This window comes from Pelophylax lessonae (genome assembly GCF_965119305.1).
Source record: "Pelophylax lessonae genome assembly, chromosome: 4".
In the NCBI taxonomy this organism is placed as follows: domain Eukaryota; kingdom Metazoa; phylum Chordata; class Amphibia; order Anura; family Ranidae; genus Pelophylax; species Pelophylax lessonae.
The window spans coordinates 163,199,301-163,225,103 of NC_138771.1; the positions used below are offsets into that span (position 1 = coordinate 163,199,301).

Genomic DNA, 25,803 nt, shown 5'->3' on the forward strand with positions numbered 1-25,803 from the left:
TGTGTTAAAAATCCTGCTTGCTGCATTTTTGGTCAGTTAAAAAGAAAAAAATACACCAAAATTGCAACCCTCCATTGAAATACATTGACAAGACAGCAAGAATGCATCAATAATGCACTTGGGTTATGTTTTTGATGCGGTTTTTGAGTCACATGACCTATGAAAAACAAACCATAAGCACAGTAAAATCGTGGTAAAATCGCAGTGAAACGATTACAAATTTACACACATTTTCTGTACCATTATCAGCACCTTTTCTCTTATCGGCAAAATGCAGATAACACCATTTTCGGCCGCCAACATTTTTAGCCTTAGTTAAATAGCAGAAATCAGCTGTAACTCAGCATTAATGCCACAGACCACACACCTCGGTGAATAATGAGTTATTATTAAGCTAGGCTGAGGTAAAAATAAATCTATATTTAGAGAATAAAACTACACTAAGGGGCCTTAAAGTGAACCTCTTTCCCGAGACTACCATTGGCGACCTTCTCTTAAAATTCTTGTTGTCTGACTGACTGTTCTACCTAGACCTTCAGTACTTCTCAGAAGAGTCTGACCTAGAAGAAGTATGCGGATTAATATAATCAGACAAAAGTCACAAGTCGTTATCTATTTGTATGTTTCGGGTCAATGACACAAGTTTTAAAACCAAATGACCAGGACAAAAATCAAATAAGCTGCTTGCCCTTTCAGGAGGACAATCCAGCAACAGCAGCCTCCATGTTTTCTCCCTTTACAATTGGTGAAACTATTTTCCAATTTTTTTTTTCTGTGACAGGTAAAAGAAAACCTTCTGTCATGTAAGATGCTTCTTCACTGCAAGCGTGATGAACTGAGAAAACTTTGGATTGAGGGTATTGAGCACAAGCATGTTCTGAACCTTTTGGATGAAATTGAGAACATTAAACAAGTGCCTCAAAAACTGGAACAGTGTATGGCCAGCAAACACTATCTGAGTGCCACTGACATGTTGGTAAGTATTTATTTTTATTTTTGTGGGACACTGTAGGTAATTTTTTTAAATATATAAAATTATTTTAATTTTCAATAATCAGTTATATGCTTATTTATATGAACTGGCTTGCCCTCATCTACTTGCAAAAAGCATTAATCATGGGAACAATTCTTCAAATATCATGTTTCTTGTGTTGGGAAAGGAAAGCTGTTAATTTTTCTTGTTAAGTATTTGTAAAATTTTTATTCAATGTGTGGTGGTGTATAGATAACATTTCTGTATAGTTTATTATAAATGTAATCTCTTTTGCTTCATGACTGTAAAGCCGGCCGTAGACTGCAATTTTCTTTCCTGCAACCACAAGCTACAGGAAAAAAAAATGCTCAATTTTCCCTTCAACACAAACAATGTTGCTGGGGGAACTTCTCCCACGGAGCCATTGCGTTCTTCCAGCCGGGGTAAATAATCGCATTAAAACTTTTGACATGCTGGTTGTACTTAAGTTGATCAATCGATCAGCTTGGGTACAATAAGCCTGCTCATACAGAGTTCCAATCTCGGCCAATCCCTGCTGAACTGGCTGATATTAGAACCGTCTATAGCCAGCTTAATATTGTTAATTAGGGCTCAGGCTTACCTAAATATTTTGAACTGATATGCATTTTAAATGCTAATATCACACATTTTGATAAAAAATTGGTTGAAAGATTGGTGGGTTTAACCAAAATTATTTCCTTACCTAAATTCTTTTCATACTTTAGTTCTGTAAACTTGTAACACCTCACTAAATTCATATGGGAAAAATAAAAAACCTTAGGGTAAAACAAAAACAATTAAACATGCTCTTATGGGTCAATAGGAAATACTAAACATAAGATTATATTATATTGTTAGCCAGATGAATGTAAGTAATGTCATGAAACACTCTGAAACAGTATCCTGTACTGTAGTTCTGATAAGAAAACTAACTATGCCAGCATGGATCTGCTTCTGTGCTTGGTGTGTTCAGATTGCCAAAGCAAAGAAGGACTGGCAGGATAACCAGGTTTTAATGCAAAAGAAAAAGTACAAATTCAACAAGCTACAGTTTCATACACCTGCGTAGAAGAATATATCTGAAATAATAAAATAAGGGGCAACATACACTTTAAGTGAACCTATGACCAAGCTGTGCTCACTAATGTATGTGCATATTCTAAACAAGCAGTAAAATCACTTTGAAAAGCCCTAGTTTACTTCCGTATCTATAGGCATTGTGGAGAAATGTCTCAAATTTATAACCGAGGCACTGAAATCCCAGCTTCTTTCCCCTTCACTTTCTAAAGAGAGCAAAAACCTGACTTGAAAGCTTGTTGAAATATTGAGAATGAATTGCTTCACAATGCAAACAGCTAGAGAGGTCAGGAATGGCTTGTTTTTTTAGGCCTCTTGCATATGGGCATTTGTAGCTGTGTAGCATTTTTTTTCTCGGCTCTGAACACAGACGACTTTTTGTCTATGAGAAATGCACACAGCTATGTAAAAATCTGTAATGCAACAATGCGTTCAGAGTGGTAACAAAAATAGAAGATTTTTATGCTTTAGTGCAGTCATTTACATGTGTACACCTGTATACAGGCATAGTCTATTCCTGATTGGGAATCAGTGGAAGTGATTCAATTTCAGAGCAGATGTTTTTGTATAATTTTTTGAATAACTTGTATTTTTACTTTTCTGCTAGCAAGATCCTACGTGCAAACATCAGTAAATGTCTGTGTGCAAGAGGCCTAAAGCTAATTTTACTGCTTGTTAAATACTTCAGATTCAGAATACTTTATTAATGCCAGGTGTAAATTATTAAAATTCAGTTACATTCAACAAATACAACACAAGATCACTATAACGAACGGAACCAGACAGTATTTTGTCAAAAACACTGTGTAAGGTCCCCCCCAATAGCTAGTTGCTAAGAAGCGGGCCAGGAAGCTGGCCACTGCTTTCTTAAGAATAGATGACTCATCAGCTGTCAGCGGGTTCCCTGCTGACAGCTAAATGTAAAGAAAACATGCCGGCAGTTAAAAATTATGAAAAAAAAACAGTGTGGTGTCCCCCAATGCATAAACCTGGAGTTTGATTGGTTTCTATGCAGAACTGCACCAGATTTGGCACAGTTTTAGTAAATCAACCCCATGATATCCTATTTCCTTTCTTGTTATTTATAAGTGATCAGTACTTTAGCGCAGTGCTCACCTATCAGAGACTACCTTTTTATACCCCTAAATATATAGCCATAAAAATCCTTGGTATGCTTCTTCTTTTTTGGTCTTAATTCCTTTAAGTAAACCTTTCACAATCCTGGGCAATTCCAACTGAGCATTTGATGAAAAATGTATTAGCTGGTCAATTCAAACTGAGCATATGATGAAAAATGCATTAGCAAAGGTTAACGTCAATGAAAACCGCATGCCAAAACAATAAGTAGATCCACAAATATAAGCGGCAGATATGCAAATTTCAACTTTTTCCAAAAAAGGTCAAGCTTGGCCTTGAGGTCAATATCTGCTTATGCATTTTTTCACATCAACAGCTCAGTTTGAATTGTTCAGGTTTGTGACAGGTTTACTTAGAAGTGTATGCCTGGGCAGGGAGGAAAATAAAATTCTCTCTGGTACATCGTTGCAGTACATGCATGTTTCCCCATCGACTATAAATGCTGCATTTACAGAAAAATACCTGTTGATCAGCCGAACATCCTATGAGCGTCTAACTCCCTGTTTTAGCCAAAAACACACTGCCTTTGCTGCACTGTCAGCCCTGCCCAGTTTTCCCTTCTCGACTATAGAACACATGCCTCTCTACCCATCTCCATAACATGAGGGGTGTTCTGTAGTAATTTTTAGTGCAACAGAGAAATTGTTTTTAGCTCAGAAGGGAAGTTAAGAGCGCAGTGAATTTCTAACACAATCAGTATTTTTCTGTTCATGCAATATTTTTTTGTTTGTTTTGAGAATTGTGCTTTTTTCCTCCGTTAAAATTTAGACCTTGTTCAGACGGGTGTACTTAAAGCTCTATTCACCGGGATCTCAGAATTGCAGCGAAATGTGGCACTTCTTAATGGCACCCCAATTGCTGGGTGATAAATCACGCTGCAATCTTGTGAAAACGTGCAAAGCTTGTTGCTCAAAAAGGATCTAGAGCATTGTAATTTAGCATGATTTACTGCGCCAAAATTGATTGGGATGCCATTAGGAAGTAACATCATCGCAAACGGTTCCTGCATTTTTGCAGATTCTGCCCACTATTCTGGAACACCCAGTTGTGAATGGAGGCTTAGCGTACATCTATGTGAAAGTCTTTGTTTGCCTACACAAGATACACAGGTGTTCAATGCACCTGTGTGCAGGCATTCTTCTCCATGTTTGTTGGGGCGCAGTGGTTGCACAGACACACCTGCTGCTCCCAATTTGACATTCATGTAGGTGCAGGTATGTGTCCCAAAATACATACAGTGTGAGTTTGGGGACACACACCTACATAGATGTCAGATTGGGAGCAGTGTCTATTGTCGTGTAGCTGCTGCGTCCAAATTTACATGAATGGGACTGCCTGTACATGCAACACCTGTGCATCCCATGTGGGAAAACACCGCTCTTCGCACAGATGTATGCTTAAAGAACACACATGTGAATGATGCCTTAATATTTAACAATAGAACCCAAGTTAGTTGAATATTCTTAATTGGTACATTTGGACATTTTTCAATCATCCACAGTACAACGTAGATATATTAAGTGACTGCCATTCAATTATGTATAGAAAATGTGAGCACAAATGTTCAGAATGCCTATTACACCAAATAACTGACTAGTTTACCAGCTTAGTAGATATTGGCCTGGATTATTCATGTGCTTTTTTTTTTTTTTTCATGTAAAATTACAGAATAAAGTGGTACCTTCATTTTAAATGCTATTTTATATTGAAATCACTTATTTAAAAGATGCTTTATATAAAAAAAAAAAAGCTACAAGGCTGCAATTCTTCCCAGAAGCACTTCAATAAATCTGTTGAACCTGGCTGAAGATGATTAGATTGCCTGGAATTGCTCTTTAGCCATGCTGCATTCCAGCCCACTCGTACATTAAATAGTGTGCATTCTGCTTTATGGAACACAGCTGCAGATGTCATTGCCACTTTCTGGGCGCTTTACCTCAAATGTCTAAATTGCCCTTTTTCTAACTAATTTGTTCATAAAAATAAATGTTAATAACCCTTTTAGGTCATGCTCAGTTTAGGGCACACATTAGGGTGGTAATCTGAACAGTACTAAAGTGACGTTTATATTTTTTTACATACTTCTATAGTCAAATAACTTGTATTGAAGAATGTCTCACATCCTGCAAGGCTAATGACTCCTAAAGTAATCCGTCCTCTTCACAGCGCTTAACTTCTGGCACTGCCGTGATTAACCGCTTTGGGTCTTAGGCTCACCACACACATTACTATCTGAATGTACAATCACCTTTAGATTTACCAACAACTTGCTTGTGCAAGGGCCTGTCTGATTGGATGCAAAATATTGGACAAATTAGGTAGGTCCTAAGTTACCTTTTGGTAAATGTAAGGTTGGTTGTAAAAATTTTGCATGGACAGATTGGTACCTGTATGGTGACTCTTAAGACTAACCCACATAATAAAATACTATCAATAAATGGTGTATTACATGCTGTTCATACTTGCTCAGTCACTATGAAATTTGTTTTCTGTATTCTGCAATAAACCTGGTTGATCCTGCTGTTCTCTAACTCCACCTTCTAAAGTTCAATCTCTATTGTCTGCCACATCCAAATGTAGTTAGTGCATAAAGTTTTGCAGAACCCCAGTTCTGCCTATTTCGGCGGGCTTTACTGGCAGTGTATTGATACACGGTTATTAAAAATTAATACATTTTTTTATTCACAAAATATTAAAAAGCAACGGCAACGAAGTAGTCACTACGCAGGGGGACATAATCAATGTCCAAGGCAAGTATACAAAAAGACATACATCACAAAATTACATTCTAAAAATAACATGCAACAGGGTATAAGACAGCAAACACCCTCTCCTGGTGGGGAGATAGGGTGATCCTATGTACCTCCCAATATGCACTGGGGTGAACAGATTCCAATGGTGGAAGATATTACAGCCAGTAGGTCGACACATTTCGCAACCCTTAGCTTTATCAAGACCAAGCTGTAAGTCTGTCATTATTTATGTCTGTCATTCAAGACCCTGCACCTGAGCCAAATCCGTGGATCCATTAGGGGAACTGCAACACGCGAGCCATACAAACACCATATGCAATCCTATCTGTGTGAATATATCACACACTAGATCCTCATCTCAATATTATGGAGAGACTGAAAGGAGATTATCTATAGAGTCCAACAGCCACCTTAGTTGTCAGCCGGAAAATCTAGCCGCTTACAACTGAGCGGATAGAAGCCTTCACAGCCAGAGATCCTCAGCAATTAATGATTGTATCACCAATGGGTAATGTTGCCTGCCCAATAGGGCAAGAGGATCTAGTGTGATATATATATATATATATATATATATATATATATATATATATATATATACACAGATAGGATTGCATATGGTGTTTGTATGGCTTGCGTGTTGCAGTTCCCCTAATGGATCCACGGATTTGGCCGAGGTGCAGGGTCTTGAATGACAGACATAAATAAAGACAGACTTACAGCTTGGTCTTTATTAAAGTTAAGGGTTGCGAAATGCGTCGACCTACTGGCTGTAATATCTTCCACTATTGGAATCTGTTCACCCCACCGCATATTGGGGGGTACATAGGATCACCCTATCTCCCCACCAGGAGAGGGTGTTTGCTGTCTTATGGGGCTTTTCCACTGCATGGAACCGAACGGTTCGGCTCGCTTTTTTGCTTTTCCACTGCTGGTACCGCATGGTATGGTGTAGGAACGGTTTGGTACGGTACAGCGGCGCTTTTCCACTACATGGAACCGAACGGTACAGCTCTCTAAAACAGTACCACCTTGATTGTGGTTCCAAGAGGTACCATACCGGTACCATATCCCACAATCCTTTGCATGCAGTCACTACTAGCCACTGATTGGTCAGAGAATCGTTGTTATCCCACCCACTTACTTTAGTACTACTTTAGTGGAACAGCAAACCGTACCGAACCGTTCCAACACCGTACCATGTGGTTCCATGCAGTGGAAAACCAAACCGGGCCAAGCAGGGCCGAGTAGAGCCGAGCCTGTACTTGCAGTGGAAAAGTGCCATTATACCCCGTTGCATGTTGTTTTTAGAATGTAATTTTGTGATGTATGTCTTTTTGTATACTTGCCTTGGACGTTGACTATGTCCCCATGTGTAGCGACTACTTTGTTGCCGTTGCTTTTTTAATATTTTGTGAATAAAAAAAGTATTCATTTTTAATATCTGCCAGTAAAGTCCACCGAAATAGGCAGTACTGGGGTTCTGCAAACCTTTATGCACTAACTCCACTTTCTGTCTAAGTCCCTAATTTGGATAGGGATTTTACAGCTGTAGTGGCAACTCGCACATGCGCCTTTTGTTTGTGAGTTTCTATGCTGAGCATTTCCTCCCTATCATATCAGAGCAGCCCATGTGACTAGAGTCATATATGTGGGTGTATACACAGTGGTAAATGACAGCCCACTCCCTCCCTCCTCCTCCATGCCCACTAACCAGCTAAACACATTAGGGGTGCATAATTACATGTAGATTAATGGAGGCTTCATCTCCCTCTTATTCGAAGACACAGGTGGAGGGGCGTCACACAGCCTGTGACTGGCTGACATTTGCCCACACCATCTTATTGCCAAAAAATAATAGAGATTTGATTTCAAATATATATTTGTATGATAAGTTAAAGTTTATTGATTATTTATTTTTACTCTATTTTCCAAAAGCTGTTTTTTTTTTTTACATTTTATTTTGGATGTGTGTCCAGCAGCACAGGACTAGAAACTCCTCCTGCTTATGTTTCCCTGCAGACAGGCTGGGAAAGATCTGGGTCATGTTCCAGCTGTATATTGATTAGGAAAAAGGTACTTGTTGCATAGTAGTTGGGGTTGAATAAAGACAACAGTTCATCCAGTTCAACCTGTGTGTACTTGGATTTTTTTTATGTTAAAATAATTATAGTGTACCATCGTCCACATGCAGAAATAGAAGGGACAATGTAAAATAAACAGTGTGTTTTTAGTATCACTTTAACCATACAGATATTACAAGTTTTACAGGGGGAATTACATTTTTCAAGTAGAAGGGCACCAACTCTGTCATTATTATTCCTAAATTCACATGCAAGTTGAAATTCAGTACACACCTGGATAAGGCTGGATTCACACACGTCCGGTGCAAATTGTATGTCCATTTTCACCGCGAATAAAATTAAAAAAAGCATTTGTTTAGTGGTTCAGGTGCGAATTTGCAAGGCTCGTGACTGAATTTTTGTCACGGCTGTGATCTCAGTGCTGGCCAATAGATAGTAGATAAAGAGATTTAACTCTTGTAGTAGGAGAGCAATCCATGCTGAAATCGTAAACACATGTGCGATTCAGAACCATTCCCATAGAATTCAATGAGCCTGGAATTTGCACACACAGGACTCTTTTTTTAAATACGCACTGCAGATGTACCACAGATATGTGAACAGCTTTAGTGGAAAGCAATATCATTTTGCATGTCATGCGAATCAGATGCGGTTCAAAACGCATCCACTTCCCATATATGTGAACCGAGCCTAGCCGTTAAAGGTTCATATAGTTGTGGATATAAAACTTGTAAATATTGTAACGTCCACCTTTTTGTGACTGAACAGGGGCAATGATGACATCCCTGCTGATGGATCCAGTTGGGCAGAGCTTAGGGATTGTGTGGAGAGAGAGGAGTCTGTTAGCTGTGTTGTTTTAGCTGGAGGAGATTGGTGTATGGTGCAGCTTATGCATGAATGAGGCTACCCCGAGGCTGAAAGCTTTATGTTTTTTTTTTTTTATATATATGTACGAGTGAGTGTATCTCTTTTTGCAACAAAAAAAGTTTACTATGGAGAGCACTATGCTTTTCTTTCTTTGTATCCTTGAGCATGAGTGATGATTCTGAAGTTAAAGTAGTGTGCAGCCATCAGAGGAGAAGTAGCCGTGTTCAGGCTATAAAAAAAGGATAAGTGCTTGAGAATGTTTATCTTCCAGGTCACATTAATAAGGTGAAGAAGTGCCCATAGGAGTATAGTTAAAGGCTTCATGTATATTAAAAAAGAATAGCGCAACCATGCAGTGCATTAGCACACCTTCCCAGCAAGGAGTGTTGTCTCCAAGGGTAAGAGAGGCTGGATTCACCCCTTTTTTATGGATAGTGTAGGACCCACCGATAATGGGGTACTTTGACGCAGTGGTGGGCTTGAGCACGATATGGCCATATGGTGGAACTAAATCCCCATTTTTATTTATGGATTGTCTGCATATTTGATAGTCATTTCTTTTGCATGGTTGCGCTATTCTTTTTTAATATACATGTTGCTTGGTCCATAGCTGCACCGTCTTTAGATATACATGTTCACGGTTTGCTCCCCCAATTTTTTGCTTGTTTATAGTTAAAGGCTTCACTGATAATAATTCACAAGAGTGCATCACATGTAGAAGATTGCAAGAGTTTTCATTCAGTTATTCGTGGATATTTAACCACTTGCTGACCGCCAGCAGTACCCCTGGCGCCATCTGTGTCCGCAGGGCTTGTTATTAGGCTGCAATGAGTGGCTTGGATACCATGTGATCGTTATGCATTTGCATGATACCTAGTAAACAGTAGTCATATATGGAATCCATTCATGACATCATTGTTTACTACTGTGTGTGATCTGTGATTGGTCAACAGTGACCACATGGTACCTGGGCCAATCACAGCACCCTGTACCATGTGATAGCTGTGGGCCAATCACATCATCACAATGCTAAAAATGGAGTCATGAATGAAAGCCATTCATGACCATTCAATCAATTGCTGTTACAGTGATCATCACCATAATAAGCAATTAGTGTGAAAAAAAAATCCTTAAACACCCCCCGCCCCCTAGTGGGAACTACTCTGATGAGAGTATGTAAAACATTTTTACTAAAAAAACAAAAAATCCTAAAGAAAGAAAAATGTAAAAATGAGTGAATAAAAAGTTATGTCATTTTTTTTTTTTTGCATACTGTCACCAGTCAGTATCCCGATCACTGACCCACCAGTCATATGATGACGCTGTACTACACTGGTGACAGTGTGAAAAAAAAAAAAAAGAAGAAATCGAAAAGAATGATAAAAAAAATATTGTAAAGTCGTTATTGGGCTGCTTCATTAAATTCTTAATTTTCCAAAAACTTGTGAAAAACAAATTACAACTTCAAAAAACTCGCCATTCCTCTTACTAAATAAATATCTTGGACTCTCTGCTTTCCAAAAAAGGTTATTTTGGGAGATATTTATGAGATAGGCCGTCAGTACATCAGGATTAATCAATTCTCAAATGTATACAGTAAACCCCCCTCCATTGCGGGGGTTACGTTCCGGACCCAGCCGCGAAAAGTGAAATTCCGCGAAATAGAAAAACCCTATTAAAATGCATTGTAGGCATGTTTATTTTACTGTCACTGTACGTGAAGAAGCATTTTAAGGTCTTTAAACACACTTTTAAAACAATAGAAACTCATTTAAACACATAAAAGATACTAAGAGACATAGCAAGAGCTATGGAAAACACAAAAATATTTAATTTTTAATGATTTATATAGTAAAATAACATTACAAAAAAAAACGCGAATTACCGGGACCGCAAAAACTGAACCGCGATGGAGCGGGGGATTACTGTATACCATAGTTTGTAGACTATATATTTTCACACAGACTAAAAAATATACACTGATTTGGGTTATTTGTACCAAAGAAATGTAGCAGACTACATCTTGGCCTAAATTTATGAGGAAAGATAATTTGTTTGCAAAATTCTATAACAAAAATATTTTTTTTTCAACATTTTCTGTATTTTTCGTTCCTATAGCAAAAACATAAATCCGGTGGTTATTAAATATCACAAAAGGAAAGCTTTATACGTATGAAAAAAATGATATAAATTTCATCAGGTACAGAATTGCATGACCGAGCAGTAGCCCATTAAAATAGCACAATGCTAAATCTCCAAAAATGCCCTGGTCAAGGGGGTAAAACGTTCCAGAGGTCAAGTGGTTAAAGGATGTTTATTTGTTATATTTTTATGATCCTAGTTTGAAATCAATTATCATGTTTTTTCACTGCACATGCACTTGATTTGTTTGTGCTTGAAACACTAAGTATATTTTTATGTTTTTTTGTGTTTAATTATTTCCTGATAATGCACATGCATTTCTCTTCATTTTGAAATTGGGCGTCATCCATTTTTATTATTTTGGTGTTTGTCACTTTATGCTTGCAGCACACTCATTTTATTCTGCTCTATGCGCAAGATTTTTTGTGTTTAATAATGGTCAGCTTTTTTTCATTAAGTTAAAACCTTTATCCCAGAATGAAAAAAAAAACAGTTTCTGTAATGGCTTAAAAAGTGTTAGCTGGAGTTTTAGTTTGTTAGTCACGTATGTAAAATCTTTCTAAATCTGCTAATCCATCTAAAACTACCCCCTGCAAACAGTGCTGCTGCCACAGGGTGACTCAGTTTCTCCTCAATAGATAAAGGAGCCATCCTAAAACAGGAAGTGTGTTACTGGCCAGATTACCAGGTAAAATAAAGGAAAAAAAGCCTTAAAAATGAAAACTTATGCAGCTGCTACATTTAAGAATTGACAAGCTTCCTTACATTACTTTTTTGGGTTTTATACTACTTTAAAGTCTCAACCACCTCCAAACTTTTTTGCATGAGGGTAATATGTCTTCATTTATCCTTCTGGGCATAAAAAAGGTCACATTGAGAAGAAGAGGAGGAGATCTAAATAAGAAACCTCTGTAGCAAGAAGAATATTGGATTTATAGGCTCTGTTTCAGCTGGTTTAAATTTTCGCCGGGACATATAGTAAAAAACCGATGTATGGGGCATACAGTATTAAACCCAAAAGTAAACATTTATTATATTGCAGCTTACCAGTTCTGGGCGGTGATGGCTGCATTTCGTTTTCTTTTTTTTTTATGCTTTCTTTCCTATTCTGTCACTTGGTGATCCTGTCAGTATGTTTGTCTGTTTTTCAACAGACCAGGGTGTTCTGTAGATGTAACAGTTAAAAAGGTTGGGAAAAACCCTTTACTACTGACGGGTGCTTACAATGATCAGATTTTTTTATGCAAAACCTTTGTTCCTAAATGTGTTCAGCTTTGTTCAGCTTAAATTTGTTAGTGTATCTAAATATGCTAGTTCATCCAACAGTCCCCTGCCCCCAGATTAACAATGCTGCTGTTCAAGGGTGCTCCCATGCTCCTTCATCCCGAGTGGAGGCACTCTAATACAGGAGGCACGTTACAGGCCAGATCACCAGATGGAAACAAAGTAAAAAAGCCAAACGAGATAAAAAAAAAAAAGTAATGCAAACACCACTTTGAATGATTGGTAAGTTGCAATATATTACATTTTTTGGTTTTGGGATTAATACTGGTTTAAGTCTTCCCTTTTTTTTTTTTTTTTTTTTTTTTTTTAATAATTGTTGGTGTCTGCCTCCCTTCTCTAAGGTGACCTCATTTCCCCTTCTTTTTATAACAGATTGTCAGAGAATCTGTTAATTGCTTTTTGGAGCACTTTCAGGCTTTTTTTTTTATAAAATGAAATTGAATAACTAGTGAGTGGAAATATATTGTATTGGTTCATTGAATCCTGTCAGTGAAGGATTATGGAATTGCTATCTGTAGTATATTTTTGAATGGTCTGAGTTATCGAATAAATAATTTTATTTTATTTCACCTTTCCAGGGTTTGCCTGTCTTGCAGGTGAACTCCTGTTCTCTACCTTTTTTCTCCCTATTTAGCTTGGGATTGGTTTTTAACTATTCATAGTGGCCATCTGAGTTCTGAAAGTAATCTTCCATTCATCACCTTCCTTCATGTGGATGAGAATGTAGGCACCCTGCAGGTCTAATTTAGTAAAGACGGCTACTCCTTCTAAAGCCTAGTACACACTACTCGCTTTTTTTTGTTCAACCCAGCGGGCTGAACGAAAAAAAACCTGACCGCTTAGGAGGAGCCGATATACTACCTATTTGATCTTAGTACAGTGATCTCCCTTGCTGTGCTATTGTATTCTGACAGGGGGGACACAGCCCTCCCCCTCCGCCGTGGGGACACAGCCCGCCACCCCCTGCTAAAACACTTCGGCCAGATTTCGTTGGACCAGCTGCCATATACATTGGCCGGTTCAAAAGATGCTGCCCTAGTGTACTAGGCTTAAGCAACTAAACAGTTCGGAGTTCTAAGAGAGTGGGCATTTTTTCTTCACGGTGACCTTGTTTAGGCCCTGGTAGCAATGTGAACTATACACCCCTTCCTAATTCTGCTTGATGTATTCTTACATGGCGTGCATCAATGCAGAGAGAGAGAGGGTCTACTTGAACTTAGGGAGGTGGCATGTGGGGCAGCCAATCCATGTGTTAGAAAGCGCAATTGGCGTTCGCGCATGCGCGAGCCATTCCTTAATATTAGCCATAGCTTATGCACATACGCGACGCGCGTGACCCCCGCACCCTATGCGTTCACGCGAACGCATAGCACGTTGACCTGGGCGTATTGGCGCCAAGAAGGGCCTATTTAAAGGCAGCTGGGGCAGTTGCACTTTGCTGTCTTGTCTACAGCTCCTCCGGTGTTCCTGAAATCTGCGTCCTGTTACCTGCTTGATACCTGTTTGACCTTTGGCTTGTTCCTGACCTCGTTGACCTGCTGCTCGTCCTGACCCTGGCTTGTTTTGACCATTCTCTCGGATCTCCCTTGTCTGCTTATCTGCCTTTGGACCTTGATCGGTTTCCCCTTGGTGGGGTGACTCTGAGGATCGTGACCTGGTATTCACACACAGTGAAGCCCATCCTCGCCACTAGAGGCTCTGGCGAAAACTGGTGGATACTTGGATTCCGCACCTCAGGTTAGCCTGTGTCACTTACATTGGGGACTCCCGTCTAAGCTCCGCCCTCTGGCAGATGTTGGACCTTCCTCTGCTGTCGGGCTACCATCTGCATCCCTGACACCATGGCACAATTGGAGTGATGGGGTTGCAAAGTTTTGGCTTGTTTATATTTAAAACTAGGCAGGGTATTGGTCATAATCTCGGATTATCCACTCTGTGATGTGTGGGTATATGACCGCTTGCTTGATATTCAGAGCTTCACCAAAGTCTAAGAAAGCGTAAGTCTACTAACTGTTCTCTCAGAAAGGGAGCTGTATTGGAAAAGTGATTTTAGTTTGCAAAGAATATGCTGAACTAGGAATCTCTCTCCCAGATACCCTAGGCATTGGAATTTGGGTCCTTCAGAGTACAGGTATTGAAGTAATTCACCAGTGCAATATAAACAGATTATTGTTGGAATGACAAGCTTGCTCCTTCTGTGACTGCTTCATTTGCATTGGCTCCTAGTAAAAAGGACAGGTTATGGTAGATACTGACATTCTCAGGTAAAATGACAGGTAAAAGGTCTCTCTTGGCCAATACATCTGATAAGCCTTGCCAGAACACCCCCACCAATGCTTGGTGGTTCCAGTTCAGTTTTGGGGTCGAAGTGCAGAAATGTACAACATACTTACCAGCTATCCCAGATGCCTTCCATTAGCTAAGATTTTCATAGGCTGAGGAGGAAGCACGAGCAGGTTCATTGAAGACTCTCCTGAAGTTTTCCAGAAATAGCTGATAAATATGTTGTATAAAAATGTGGATGATCCTTTTTAGGCAGTGTGAAAGCCCAGGCCAGTGGTTTTCTGAAAAACCAAATACGTAGAGGACTGCCAAACAGAAAGTTCCCTAGATGTAATTTAAAATTAATTTGTCACTGCTTCATGAAGCCTCAGCAGAGCTCAGGGTCCCCAGAGGATGCCATTCCTGGACACATACAGTCTATGTCCATGGCCAGTCAGAGACCCTAATCAATGGAGGTGGCGGCCATTGATTTATGCAGAGTAAAAATTTGACCATAGCTAACCTGACGCAGCGTGTCAATGGGCAAAGCTTCTTTGTTTGGAGTCCTGTATTAATGTAGTATGTAAATGTGCCTGAACCTGAAGAAAAGACCTGCTCCCATAGAAGTTGCCTATGTTCTGCTCTTTATTTAGCATATGTTGGAAGAAGGTGGTCACAGACCTAAAATATGTGATTTTTGTAAAGCCTTGGACTGCCTATTCTCTCTAAGGCTCCATGTACACGGGACGTTGTAAATGGCCGTTTAGGAGCAGTTGGGCGTTTTTTTTTTCAGAAGCCCCTGAACCCATCTACATTTTATCTTATCTGTCCATGTACACAGGGTCGTTTACAGTCATTTGCAGGCAGTTGAGTTCAGGGACGTTTTTTGGAACGCAATTATTTGCATTCGAACGTGTGTTTACCGGAGTTTCTAATGCAGAAACGCGGCCGAACGTGCCCAAACGTGACCGAACGTGATGAACGTACGTTCAGCTACGTTATAAGTTTTTTTTTTTTTTTTTCTTCCATTCAAAATTAATATTTCCCTATGGGAGCCTATTGATTTGAATGGAAGTCGCACCGCCAGTCGGATCCGACTGGCGGCGCGACTTGCACTGTGAGAATCTTGAGGGGGAACTCCACGCCAAAAATGGGGAAAAAAACTGCGTGGGGGTCCCCCCCCCCAGGTTCCAAACCAGGCCGTTCGGGTCTGGTATGGAATTTGAGGGTAGCCCCACGCCGAAAAAACGGCGTGGGGTCTCCCCCAAAATCCATACCAGACCCTTATCCGAGCATGCAGCCCGGTAGGGCAGGAAGGGGGAGGGGACGAGCGAGCGGCCCCACCCCCCCTGGACCATACCAGGCCACATGCCCTCAACATGGGGGGGTGTTGGTGCTTTGGGGCAGGGGGAGCTCTGCACCCCCACCTCAAAGCACCTTGCCCCCATGTTGATGGGGACAAGGGCCTCATCCCCACAACCCTGGCCGGTGGTTGTGGGGGTCTGCGGGCAGGGGGCTCATCGGAATCTGGAAGCCCCCTTTAACAAGGGGGCCCCCCAGATCCCGGACCCTCTCCCTATGTGAATGGGTATCGGGTACACTGTACCCCTACCCATTCACCCCATAAAAGGCAGTGTATGTAAATAACGACAGGAGACGTTTTGGAAAGTTTATTAAAAATCTTCATCTGTTCTTCTCTGCTCTGATCTTCTCCCTCTCCTGGTCTTCTGCTCTTTTGCTGTCCGCTCTTCTGCTCTTTTGCCCTCGGCTCTTTTGCCCTCTGCTCTTTTGCCCTCGGTTCTTCTCCTTCTTCCTTCTTTCTTTCTTTCTTTTTCTTTCTTTTTCTTTCTTTCTTTCTTTCTTTCTTTCTTTCTTTCTTTCTTTCTTTCTTTCTTTCTTTCTTTCTTTCTTTCTTTCTTCTTCTTTCTTCTTCCCCCCCCCTCCTCCTCCTTCTTTCTTCTTCTTCTTCTTCTTCTTCTTCTTCTTCTTCTTCTTCTTCTTCTTCTTCTTCTTCTTCTTCTTCTTCTTCTTCTTCTTCTTCTTCTTCTTCTTCTTCTTTTTCCCAAAACAAACAGTAGATGGAAGTCAGTACTATATTTTATTGCCTGTATTTTGGAATCTACATTACCAATAATGGAGATTTTTGTTGTAGGAGGGAACTGCCTGTTAACCTAATTTTATTAACATATTTTCTGGCAATAGAGCTCATGCTGTAGCAGTTGATGCTGGTACACGCTTGAATGTATGGGTTAATGGTTAGTTTGTGTAGCAGAACTAAAATCCTGAGACGCACACCTCTGGCAGCTGGCACACAGGCTTAGCATTGGGTTCATTAATTGACACAACTCTTAGTTTGGTACATCACCTTTGGCGCTGTCATCTATTTATATTCTGTTCGCATTAATTGAAGTAATTTTGCCACTGAAGTGTGTTTCAGACCTCTGCATTTAAATTGAAATTTTAATTCCCTTATTGTCTGGGAGAGACGGCTGAAGATGGCTTGTTGCAGGTTTCATTATCACTCAGAACACTCCAGCTGCTGCTTCTAATGTACAATGACTGATTAATGCCGGAAAGAATTATTAAAAGAAGAATGGCAGCTTTTTCCCAGTAGGAAAGGGTAAACATGAAGTAGTATGCTGACAGCTTTATGGAGCAGGTTTTACCTTTCCTCTGCTGTAGTTCGATGGAATTATTGCAGACTTGTAGTTTTATGGGCAGCATATTACACACAGCAGAAGCAAAACAAAAGCAAACGTTTAGTGACTCCAGCAGTTGGCAGGTTCTGATCCACTTGCCTTCCTATAGACCCTTGTACAGTTTATAGCCTTTAATAATGATTCAACTTTGTTTTAAAATATCAGTAATTACCAGTAATTTGTACACAGTGAAATCCTATTTTGTGATGCCAGTGTAAGTGTGTTCCCTGGCTCCTTTAAAAGTTCACCATGTAAAGGAATAGGATGCACCACTTATACTTTTTCAGTAAAGCTTGTTTTCTTTCCATGGCTCCATCTATTATCCTAAACGGAGGAATAATCTTTTTTTCTCTTTCGTTCATTGACAAACACAGTTCTTCATCTTCTTGACTGTAGGGTTATACTGCCCCCTACAGGAGTAGGACACTAGGCAGAGAAAAACTTGAACACGCCTATGGTGCAGTCTCCTATACTCCCACTTCCTGCTAAAGGTATTCTGTTTTTCTCTTACGTCCTCCGACAGTCGCCGCCTCTTCATATTCGTCACAATGGGGTAATTGACCTTTGCTCCGTAGGAGTAGCTAGGCAACAGAATATGTCAATATTAAAGCTTTTAACATATCCCACCCCCAGGGGGTGGTCCCCTCAGTCAATACCCTCCTACTTCCTGTAACCATACCTCAGTTTCATTGTCTAGCTTTCAGGAGTTAGCTGGCTGTTTCTGTGCTGGGGAATATTGTCTCAGCCTTTATCTTCTTTTTGATTTTATTTGAGTTTTTTTCTCTCTCTTTACTTAGCTGTTACTTTTATCAGCATTAGTTAGTTCTTCTGATGAAGAGGATCGTGCGGGCTGGGTCTCGGGCTGGCCCCCCTGGTCGCAGGTTGTGGGCCAGTGGCTTCCCAGCCTGCCATTGAGCGTTCAGTCAGGTATTTTTCCTGGCATATGTGAACGACCCATCCCTGTTCACTGCAGGGATGCTGTGGTGAGGTGGCTACCTCACTGGACGCCATGCGGTTTCGCACCGCAGTTCTACTGCGTCCTGGCTGCGACTCTCCCTGTCCCATGTGCAGTGGCTTGATCGCTTGTGCGGGTTCCCCACGCCATTCAGAAGGTAAGTGTACTCTGTGTGGGGACCTGTCTGTTTAGTGGGTGTCAGTCTGGGACTGTGTAACCCTGCATGTCTGTTCACACTATTGGGCTCCCTGTCTGGTTTGATGCTGCTGTGGGCTGCAAGGAGGGGGGCTGTTATACACTGTTCTGTGTTACAAACTGTGTGATTATCTGTGTGACATGCTGTATGTTGTAGGGCATGCTGTGGAACATGTTTTGTGCGCCATGCGGCGGCCGCTGCTGCGGTCCGCCATTTTTATTAATAGCTGCAGGCATATGAGGGCCATTTCTATGTGCTGGGAGCGGCGTTTTTGGCGCCAAGCGCCGCCATTTTGGCGGCGATCGCTCGGGCCACATGTCAGCGCTGCATGCTCTGCCTTTGCAAGTCCCTCACCGGCGGCCATGTTTGTGGAGCCTTCCATAGGCTTTATAGGAGCGGTCTGTGTTATATCGCTTCCTTTCCCTGAGAACAGCGATCGGTGCAGCAGCCTGAGTGGTCTCTCCAGGTTTTATCTTCCTTATTCTTGTATTCCTTGCCTAAGTTTTTGTGATTCTCCCTGTGGGGGTCGGTGTGTGCTGTGTGTGCGGTGGGCTCCGCTCGCCGCGATCTTAAAGAGGCAGTACTCCCTTTTTTTCCTACACACTTTTGGGGGCATGGATTCTTAGGAAAGCAAATTTCCTCCCACTTTAGTGGGGGGCCAAGGGACTGCTGCTGCTCCCCCCGCGGGGGGTGATTTGGCTACTGTTGTGGCTAACCTAGCTGCTCAGGTGAAGATGCTTGTGGCTGCTCAATCCACAAAACGGCCCAGAGTTTCAATTTCCTCTGATTCAGAGGGCGATGGGGATGGGGCTGCTACGGCTGGGGTCACCTTTATCGGGGTCCCGCTCGTCCCTGGACCTTGTGGGGTCTGAATGGGAGGCAGAAGTTGAAGGGGTTGATAATTCCCCCCCTGGCTCGTCTGAAGAGCTTGCACTCATGGATGAATTGGTTGTTTCTATCAAACAAACACTGCATTTGCAGGATGAACCATGTCCTCCTGCCGTCCTGGCCTCTTATGGGACGCAGCGAAGACGCAAATCATCTCAGGTTTTTCCTTGCACTGGGGATTTTCAGCGTGCTGTTAGTGAACAATGGCGCAATATACGGAAGCCTTTTGCTGTGCCAAGTAGGTTCAAGCTACGTTATCCTTTCACACCCGCTACTGATGAACGTTGGTGTGTGCCACCTCCGGTGGATCACGCGGTGGCAGTTTTGCATAAATCTACTGCGATTCCGGCGGAGGATACCACCGGTGTTCCGGGATGCCACGGACAGGAGGCTGGAGTCTCTTGCACGCCATACTTACTCGGTTACCGGTTCCATGCTGAAAGCTATTTTTGCTTCACTTATGGCAGCTCAGGCTGTCGCGGATTGGACGCAGGTGCTCAGGCACGTCCTGGTGGCTGTCTCTGCCCCTCCGGTGACGTTGGCTATGGTGGATCATATCCATCAGGGTGTCATGTAATTGTGTGATGCGGACTTAGATATAGTCCCTTTGGCTGCACGTGTGCACAGCGTGGCGGTCTTGACACGCCGCCTGATTTGGCTGAAATGTTGGTCTGTGGACCAAGCTTCTCGCAAAACTTTAGCTGATCTACCCTATACGGGATCTCGCCTTTTTGGCGAACCCTTGGATACACTGATAGAGGGGATCACGGGGGGTGAGAGCACGCTCTTGCCCCAATCCCACAAGGCTAAGGTTGCTCATGGTAAGAAGCATGCTTCTTTTAGACCCTCTCAGGGGTCCTTTCGTGCCTTTCGGTCACACTATAAGGGCAAACCCTTCAAAGGTCAAGGCTCCCAAAAGAAGCTGTGGACAGGTAAGCAGGGATCGAGTTTCTCTCCCGGCCGGCGAGCTGATTTTTTCCCTCAAATCTTCAACTGTCTCCGGAGCGTTTGTGGGATCTGCACCTGGCGGTGCGGGACCTGCGGGCTCAGGGAGTGGTGGTTCCGGTGCCTCATCGGGACAGATTTCGGGGGTTCTATTCAAATCTGTTCACTGTGCCCAGGAAGGAGGGCAAGGTACGTCCTATTCTGGACTTAAAAGCTCTGAACCGCTTGTGCGGGTTCGCAAATTCCGCATGGAATCCCTGCGGTCGGTGGTGGCTGCCCTGGTTCCGGGGGAATTCATGGCCTCCATCGATTTGAAGGATGCGTACCTTCACATCCCCATTTTCGAGGGTCACCAGAGGTACCTTCGATTCGCCATTGCGGAGGATCATTGCCAGTTCGTGGCCTTACCCTTTGGTCTCGCTTCGGCTCCGCGGGTGTTCACCAAGGTGCTTGCACCGGTTCTGGCTTTGTTGAGAGCCCAGGGCATCTCTGTCCTGGGGTATCTGGACGACATTCTGGTTCAGGGTCTGGTGAAGGACCTGTCCGTCACGATGCAAACTCTACAGGAGTTTGGTTGGACGATAAACTTTCCATAATCGACGCTGTGCCCGTCGGTTCGTCTTCTCTACCTGGGAATGATCCTGGACTCGGTCCAGGCGAAGGTCTTCCTACCGGACGACAAGCTCAAGACACTTCAGGAAGAAGTCGGGTCCCTCAGGGACGATCAGTGCTCGTCCCTCCGGACGTGTATGAGGTGTTTGGGATTGATGGTCTCGGCCTTCGAGGCGATTCCCTTCACCCAATTTCACACGCGGGGTCTCCAAGCGGAGATCCTGTCCAGGTGGGACGGGCGACCGCAATCTCTGGATCTCCAGATTTCGTTGAGTCATCGTACCAGAAGGGATCTTCTGTGGTGGCTACAGTCCCCGGCGGTGTCGGGGGGGGGGGGGGGGCAAGTCTTTTCGTCCTTTCTCATGGACGGTGATCGCCATGGATGCCAGCCTGTCGGGCTGGGGTGGTGTTCTGGGCGTTCTGTCCGCCCAGGGAACTTGGTCGGAGGAGGAATCCTCCCTTCCGATCAACATTCTGGAATTGCGAGCGATACATCTCTGCCTTCGACGTTGGACGGAAAGGCTGCAGGGCCGTCCGGTTCGGGTGCAGACGGACAATGCCACGGCGGTGGCCTACATCAACCACCAAGGGGGCACCAGGAGTGCCCGAGCGGCTCGGGAGGTGGCCGACATTCTGTCTTGGGCCGAGACGCACGTCCCGGCGATAACGGCGGTTCACATTCCGGGGGTGGATAACTGGCAGGCGGATTATCTGAGTCGCCAGACCTTGGACCAGGGAGAATGGTCCCTCCACCCGGATGTCTTCCAGATGTTGTGCGCGAAGTGGGGTCTTCCGGAGGTAGACCTTTTCGCGTCTCGTCTGAACAACAATGTGGAAAGGTTCGTGGCAAGGACGCGCGATCCTCGGGCAGACGCGTCAGACGCGTTGGTAACTCCGTGGCATCAGTATCGGCTGATGTATGCATTTCCACCGATTCAACTGCTGTCCAGGTTCCTTCGCAGGTTGACTTCGGAACCGCACGCGGTGATTCTAGTGGCACCGGACTGGCCTCGCCGGTCTTGGTACGCAGACCTCGTGAATCTGGCGGTCGACGCTCCGTGGCGTCTGCCTCTTCGGGAAGATCTTCTGTCTCAAGGACCGATTTTTCATCCTGCTTTACAGTCGCTGGCTTTGACAGCCTGGCTGTTGAATCCGAGGTCCTGAAGGATAGGGGTCTATCCCCTGAGGTCATTCACACTTTGATCAACGCGAGGAAGTCTTCCTCGGGGAAAGTCTACTACCGTACTTGGAAGGCCTATTTTGCCTGGTGTGAGTCCAGGGGGTATCCCCCTCACTCATACTCGGTGTCTAGGGTGTTGTCTTTCCTTCAAACGGGTGTGGACCAGCGTTTGGCGTTGGCTACAATCAAGGGCCAGGTTTCTGCACTGGCCGTTCTTTTTCAACGCCCTGTGGCGTCTAACCCCTTGGTTAGCACTTTTGTTCAAGGGGTGCGACACCTGGTCCCTCCTAGGAGGGGACTTTTGCCTCCATGGGACTTGTTCTGTCCATATTGCAACACGCTCCTTTTGAACAGATCAGGAAGATCTCGTTGTCTATGTTGTCCAAGAAGGTCGCGTTTTTGGTGGCGATCACTTCGGCTCGCAGGGTGTCGGAGCTGGCAGCTTTGTCCTGCAGATCTCCGTATTTGGTCATTCACTTGGATAAAGTGGTCTTGCGACCTAACCCTTCTTTTCTTCCGAAGAGGATCTCGGAATTTCACCTCAATGAGGACATTGTCTTGCCTTCGCTCTGCGCGAAGCCTAAACATCCGAAGGAGGTGGATTTGCACTCCTTGGATGTTGTTCGGGCGATCAGGGTTTACCTGAAATCGACGGAATCTTTTCGCAAGTCGGATTCTTTATTTGTCCTTCCGGAGGGACCTCGGAAGGGCTTGGCGGCGTCGGCTTCTACCATCGCCAAATGGATCAGACAGACCATTGAAAAGGCCTATGCTCTGGAGGGGAAAGTTCCCCACATGCCTGTGAAGGTGCACTCTACCAGATCTCTGAGTACGTCTTGGGCCTGCCGTCATCGGGCTTCTGTGGCCCAGGTGTGTAAGGCGGCGACTTGGTCGTCCGTTCTCACCTTCTCGAAATTCTACGAGGTGGATGTTCAGGCATCGGCAGATGCTTCCTTTGGCCGCAAGGTTCTTAGTGCGGCGGTACCTTAGGGTCCCTTGTTTTTGGGCCCTTGGCTGTTTGGGATGTCGTTTATCCCTAGGTTATGTTGTTTTTTCCTGGGTTGTTGCTCCTGTTGAGCAAGTTTTTTTCATGCTACCCAGCTGGTTTCCTTCCTTTGGTAAGGTTCTTTTATTTCTGCTGTGGAGACTGCTTTGCCTTAGGCGCGGCTGCGTTTCCCATCCCTCATGTTTGTACTGCTTCGGGATGTCCCCATTGTGACGAATATGAAGAGGCGGCGACTGTCGGAGGACGTAAGAGAAAAAGGAATTTTTGGAAAATCTTACCTGTAAAATTCCTTTCTCTGAGTCCTGCCTTGTCAGGAGTAAGGACCTAGTTCCTTGCTGGCATCTCTGGTACTGGCAATTTTTTTCTTCTTTTTATAATTTTGTTCCTGTGAGAGCTGCAGTCAGTGCTGGACTGGGTGAAGGACTGGATAATATAAATCCTTAGGGTCCCCCCCAGTCCGGCCAGCGAACGCGCTCAGACCACAGGTCCGTGCTAGGTCGGCCACGGCATAGCCCCACTGGATGGGGGCTGGCCTGCGAGTTAAATATTCCGCAAGGGCGCATACAAACTGGCCTCAGTCTGAGTCACAGTGTTTCCTCCTGGTGGACAGCACCCACATTACTATGGAGCTGTGTCCTGTCCAGAGCGGTGCCCATCCTTTTTCTGGTATGGTAAGTAGCTGTCCCCCCCACTACCCCTGGAGGGTTTTGGGGTGGGTGTGGGCCCCTCCCTGGGTTGGTCAGACACCCGGGTTCCCACCCCCCCCCCAGCTCCTCTAATTTCCGTCACTTTGGGCCCTTTTACCCCCCTCCCCTCCCTGGGGGAGGTTGTGAGCTGGCTATTGCCACATGCACTTAAGGGAGGCTGGTTAAAGTTGCTGCTGACCGAGTTTTCAAGGGGCGCAACAGGGGGTTGAGCAGGGTTTCCTGCCACCCTGGGTGTTGGTGACTAAGGCAGGGATGTCCTCTGGGCTCCCTACAGTGGTTGTTTGGTTGGGGGAGCAGATTTTTTAACATCCGCGGGTACGCGCCTCACGCGGCCGGTTCAGGCTAAAAATTTAGGCCGCGGCTTTTCGGCCTACTCGCTGGAAACTATGTGAGGTTGCCCCTGTGAGGGTCGCTGTTGCTATTGCCTCCCATTTGTGCATCCGCCTTCCCCCTCTGCTGCCCCTGGGTGGTCGACTCCGCTGGGACTCGCATCCTGGTGGCTGGGCGCCTTCAAAAATTTATGCCGAGTCAGGTGCCGCCTTTGGGGGGGGGGGGCAGCCTCAGTGTGTGTAGCTAAAGCCCCTACTCTTCTTTTGGGCACCTGCCTGGCTGATGATCCGTGCAGTTGCGGCTGGGCCTCCACAAAAAAATTTAGGCCTCGGCTTGTGGCCTGCTAGGCCATGTGGTCAGCGTGGCACCTCCCTTTGAAGGGGTAGTGTTTTGAGTTGCTTCATTTTTTTAATGACAGCCTTGCCACCATAAATGTGTGGGATACCTGCCCTGTTTTAGTGAGGGTACCCTGCCTGTGCTTCTGCGTCACGGTGGGCGTCCCTTTTAAGGGGGCCATGTTCTATTATGTCATCTATGGAGGGCTCAGCGACCCACTTGTTTGTTTGCAGGGTCCGATAGGTGGTCCATTGTGGGCCCTTGGTCGGCGTCCCCTTTGCAGGGTTGCAGTTGGCAGCCTCCCCTGATTGCCATTGATCTTGCCAGCGATGTAACATTACAGTATAATATGATCCAAGGAATTCAAGTTATGGGATATTTGTACCCATGCTGTTCTTTAGACGTGGAAGTGAGGATACGTATAGGTGGAAGGTTGAAGGTTTTTTTTTTTTTTTTTTTTTTTTTTTTTTTTTTTTTGTGGTGTCCATTGGAGACTGAACATATTGGTCCTTATCGACTAACTACCCTATCTCTACTACTTGTGAATTTCAGCTCCTACTGACCCCCGGTTTTGGAGGTGTCCATTGGAGACTGAACATATTGGTCCTTACCGGCTAACTACCCTGTCTCTACTACTTGTGAATTTCAGCTCCTACTGACCCCCTGTAATAAGGGGTCTGTTTAATCTGGTAAGCATTTTTGTGCACACCGGGTGGTCCTGTTTTGGTGGAGGTGCTAGAGATAACTATTAAGAAGTGCGGCAACAAAATTATCTGTTGAAATCAGAGACTTTACATATCCCTTCCAGAATTGATTATATTGGACTGCCATTACCTTTGTTCCATGATTATATTTATTACCATCTGATTGCCCTATTTATTGCACCTCGCACTTTGGTTCTATTTGCGCTTAAGTGCCAGTTCACACTGTTCCGACTTGTCAGGCGACTTGGTCGCCTGACAAGTCGTGCTCCTTTCTGTGCAATTGGAACCGTTCTAATAGGAGCGACTCAAGTCGCTCCGACTTAGAAAAAGGTTCCTGCACTACTTTTGGGCGAAGTCGGAGCGACTTGCATTGACTTCCATTATGTGAAGTCGCGGTAAACGGCAACTTCATTAAGTCGCCCCAAGTCGTGTGGCCATAGTGTGAACCGACACTTACACTAATATTTGATATATTATTCATAACATTTATTTATTTTGCACCTTGCACTTTGTATATGCTTATAACTTGCCCCATAAATGAAGTGTATTTGATTGGTTGAGCCCAACCTTTATATAGCACTATATAAGTTTATCCCACTTGCACGTTTAACACGTTTACGTTGCGGCTCCTAACGAGGAATATTTCCT

The 25,803-nt window shown here is 43.9% G+C and overlaps 1 protein-coding gene across 1 annotated transcript in view; it reads left to right on the forward strand.

Moving 5' to 3' along the window:
• EXOC4 (exocyst complex component 4) overlaps window positions 1-25,803 on the forward strand; it is an 809,165-nt gene that overhangs the window by 16,430 nt on the left and 766,932 nt on the right. The window contains exon 3 of the mRNA XM_082254329.1: window positions 782-976. Coding sequence (XP_082110455.1) covers window positions 782-976 — 195 coding nt within the window. The remainder of the gene's footprint in view (window positions 1-781; window positions 977-25,803) is intronic.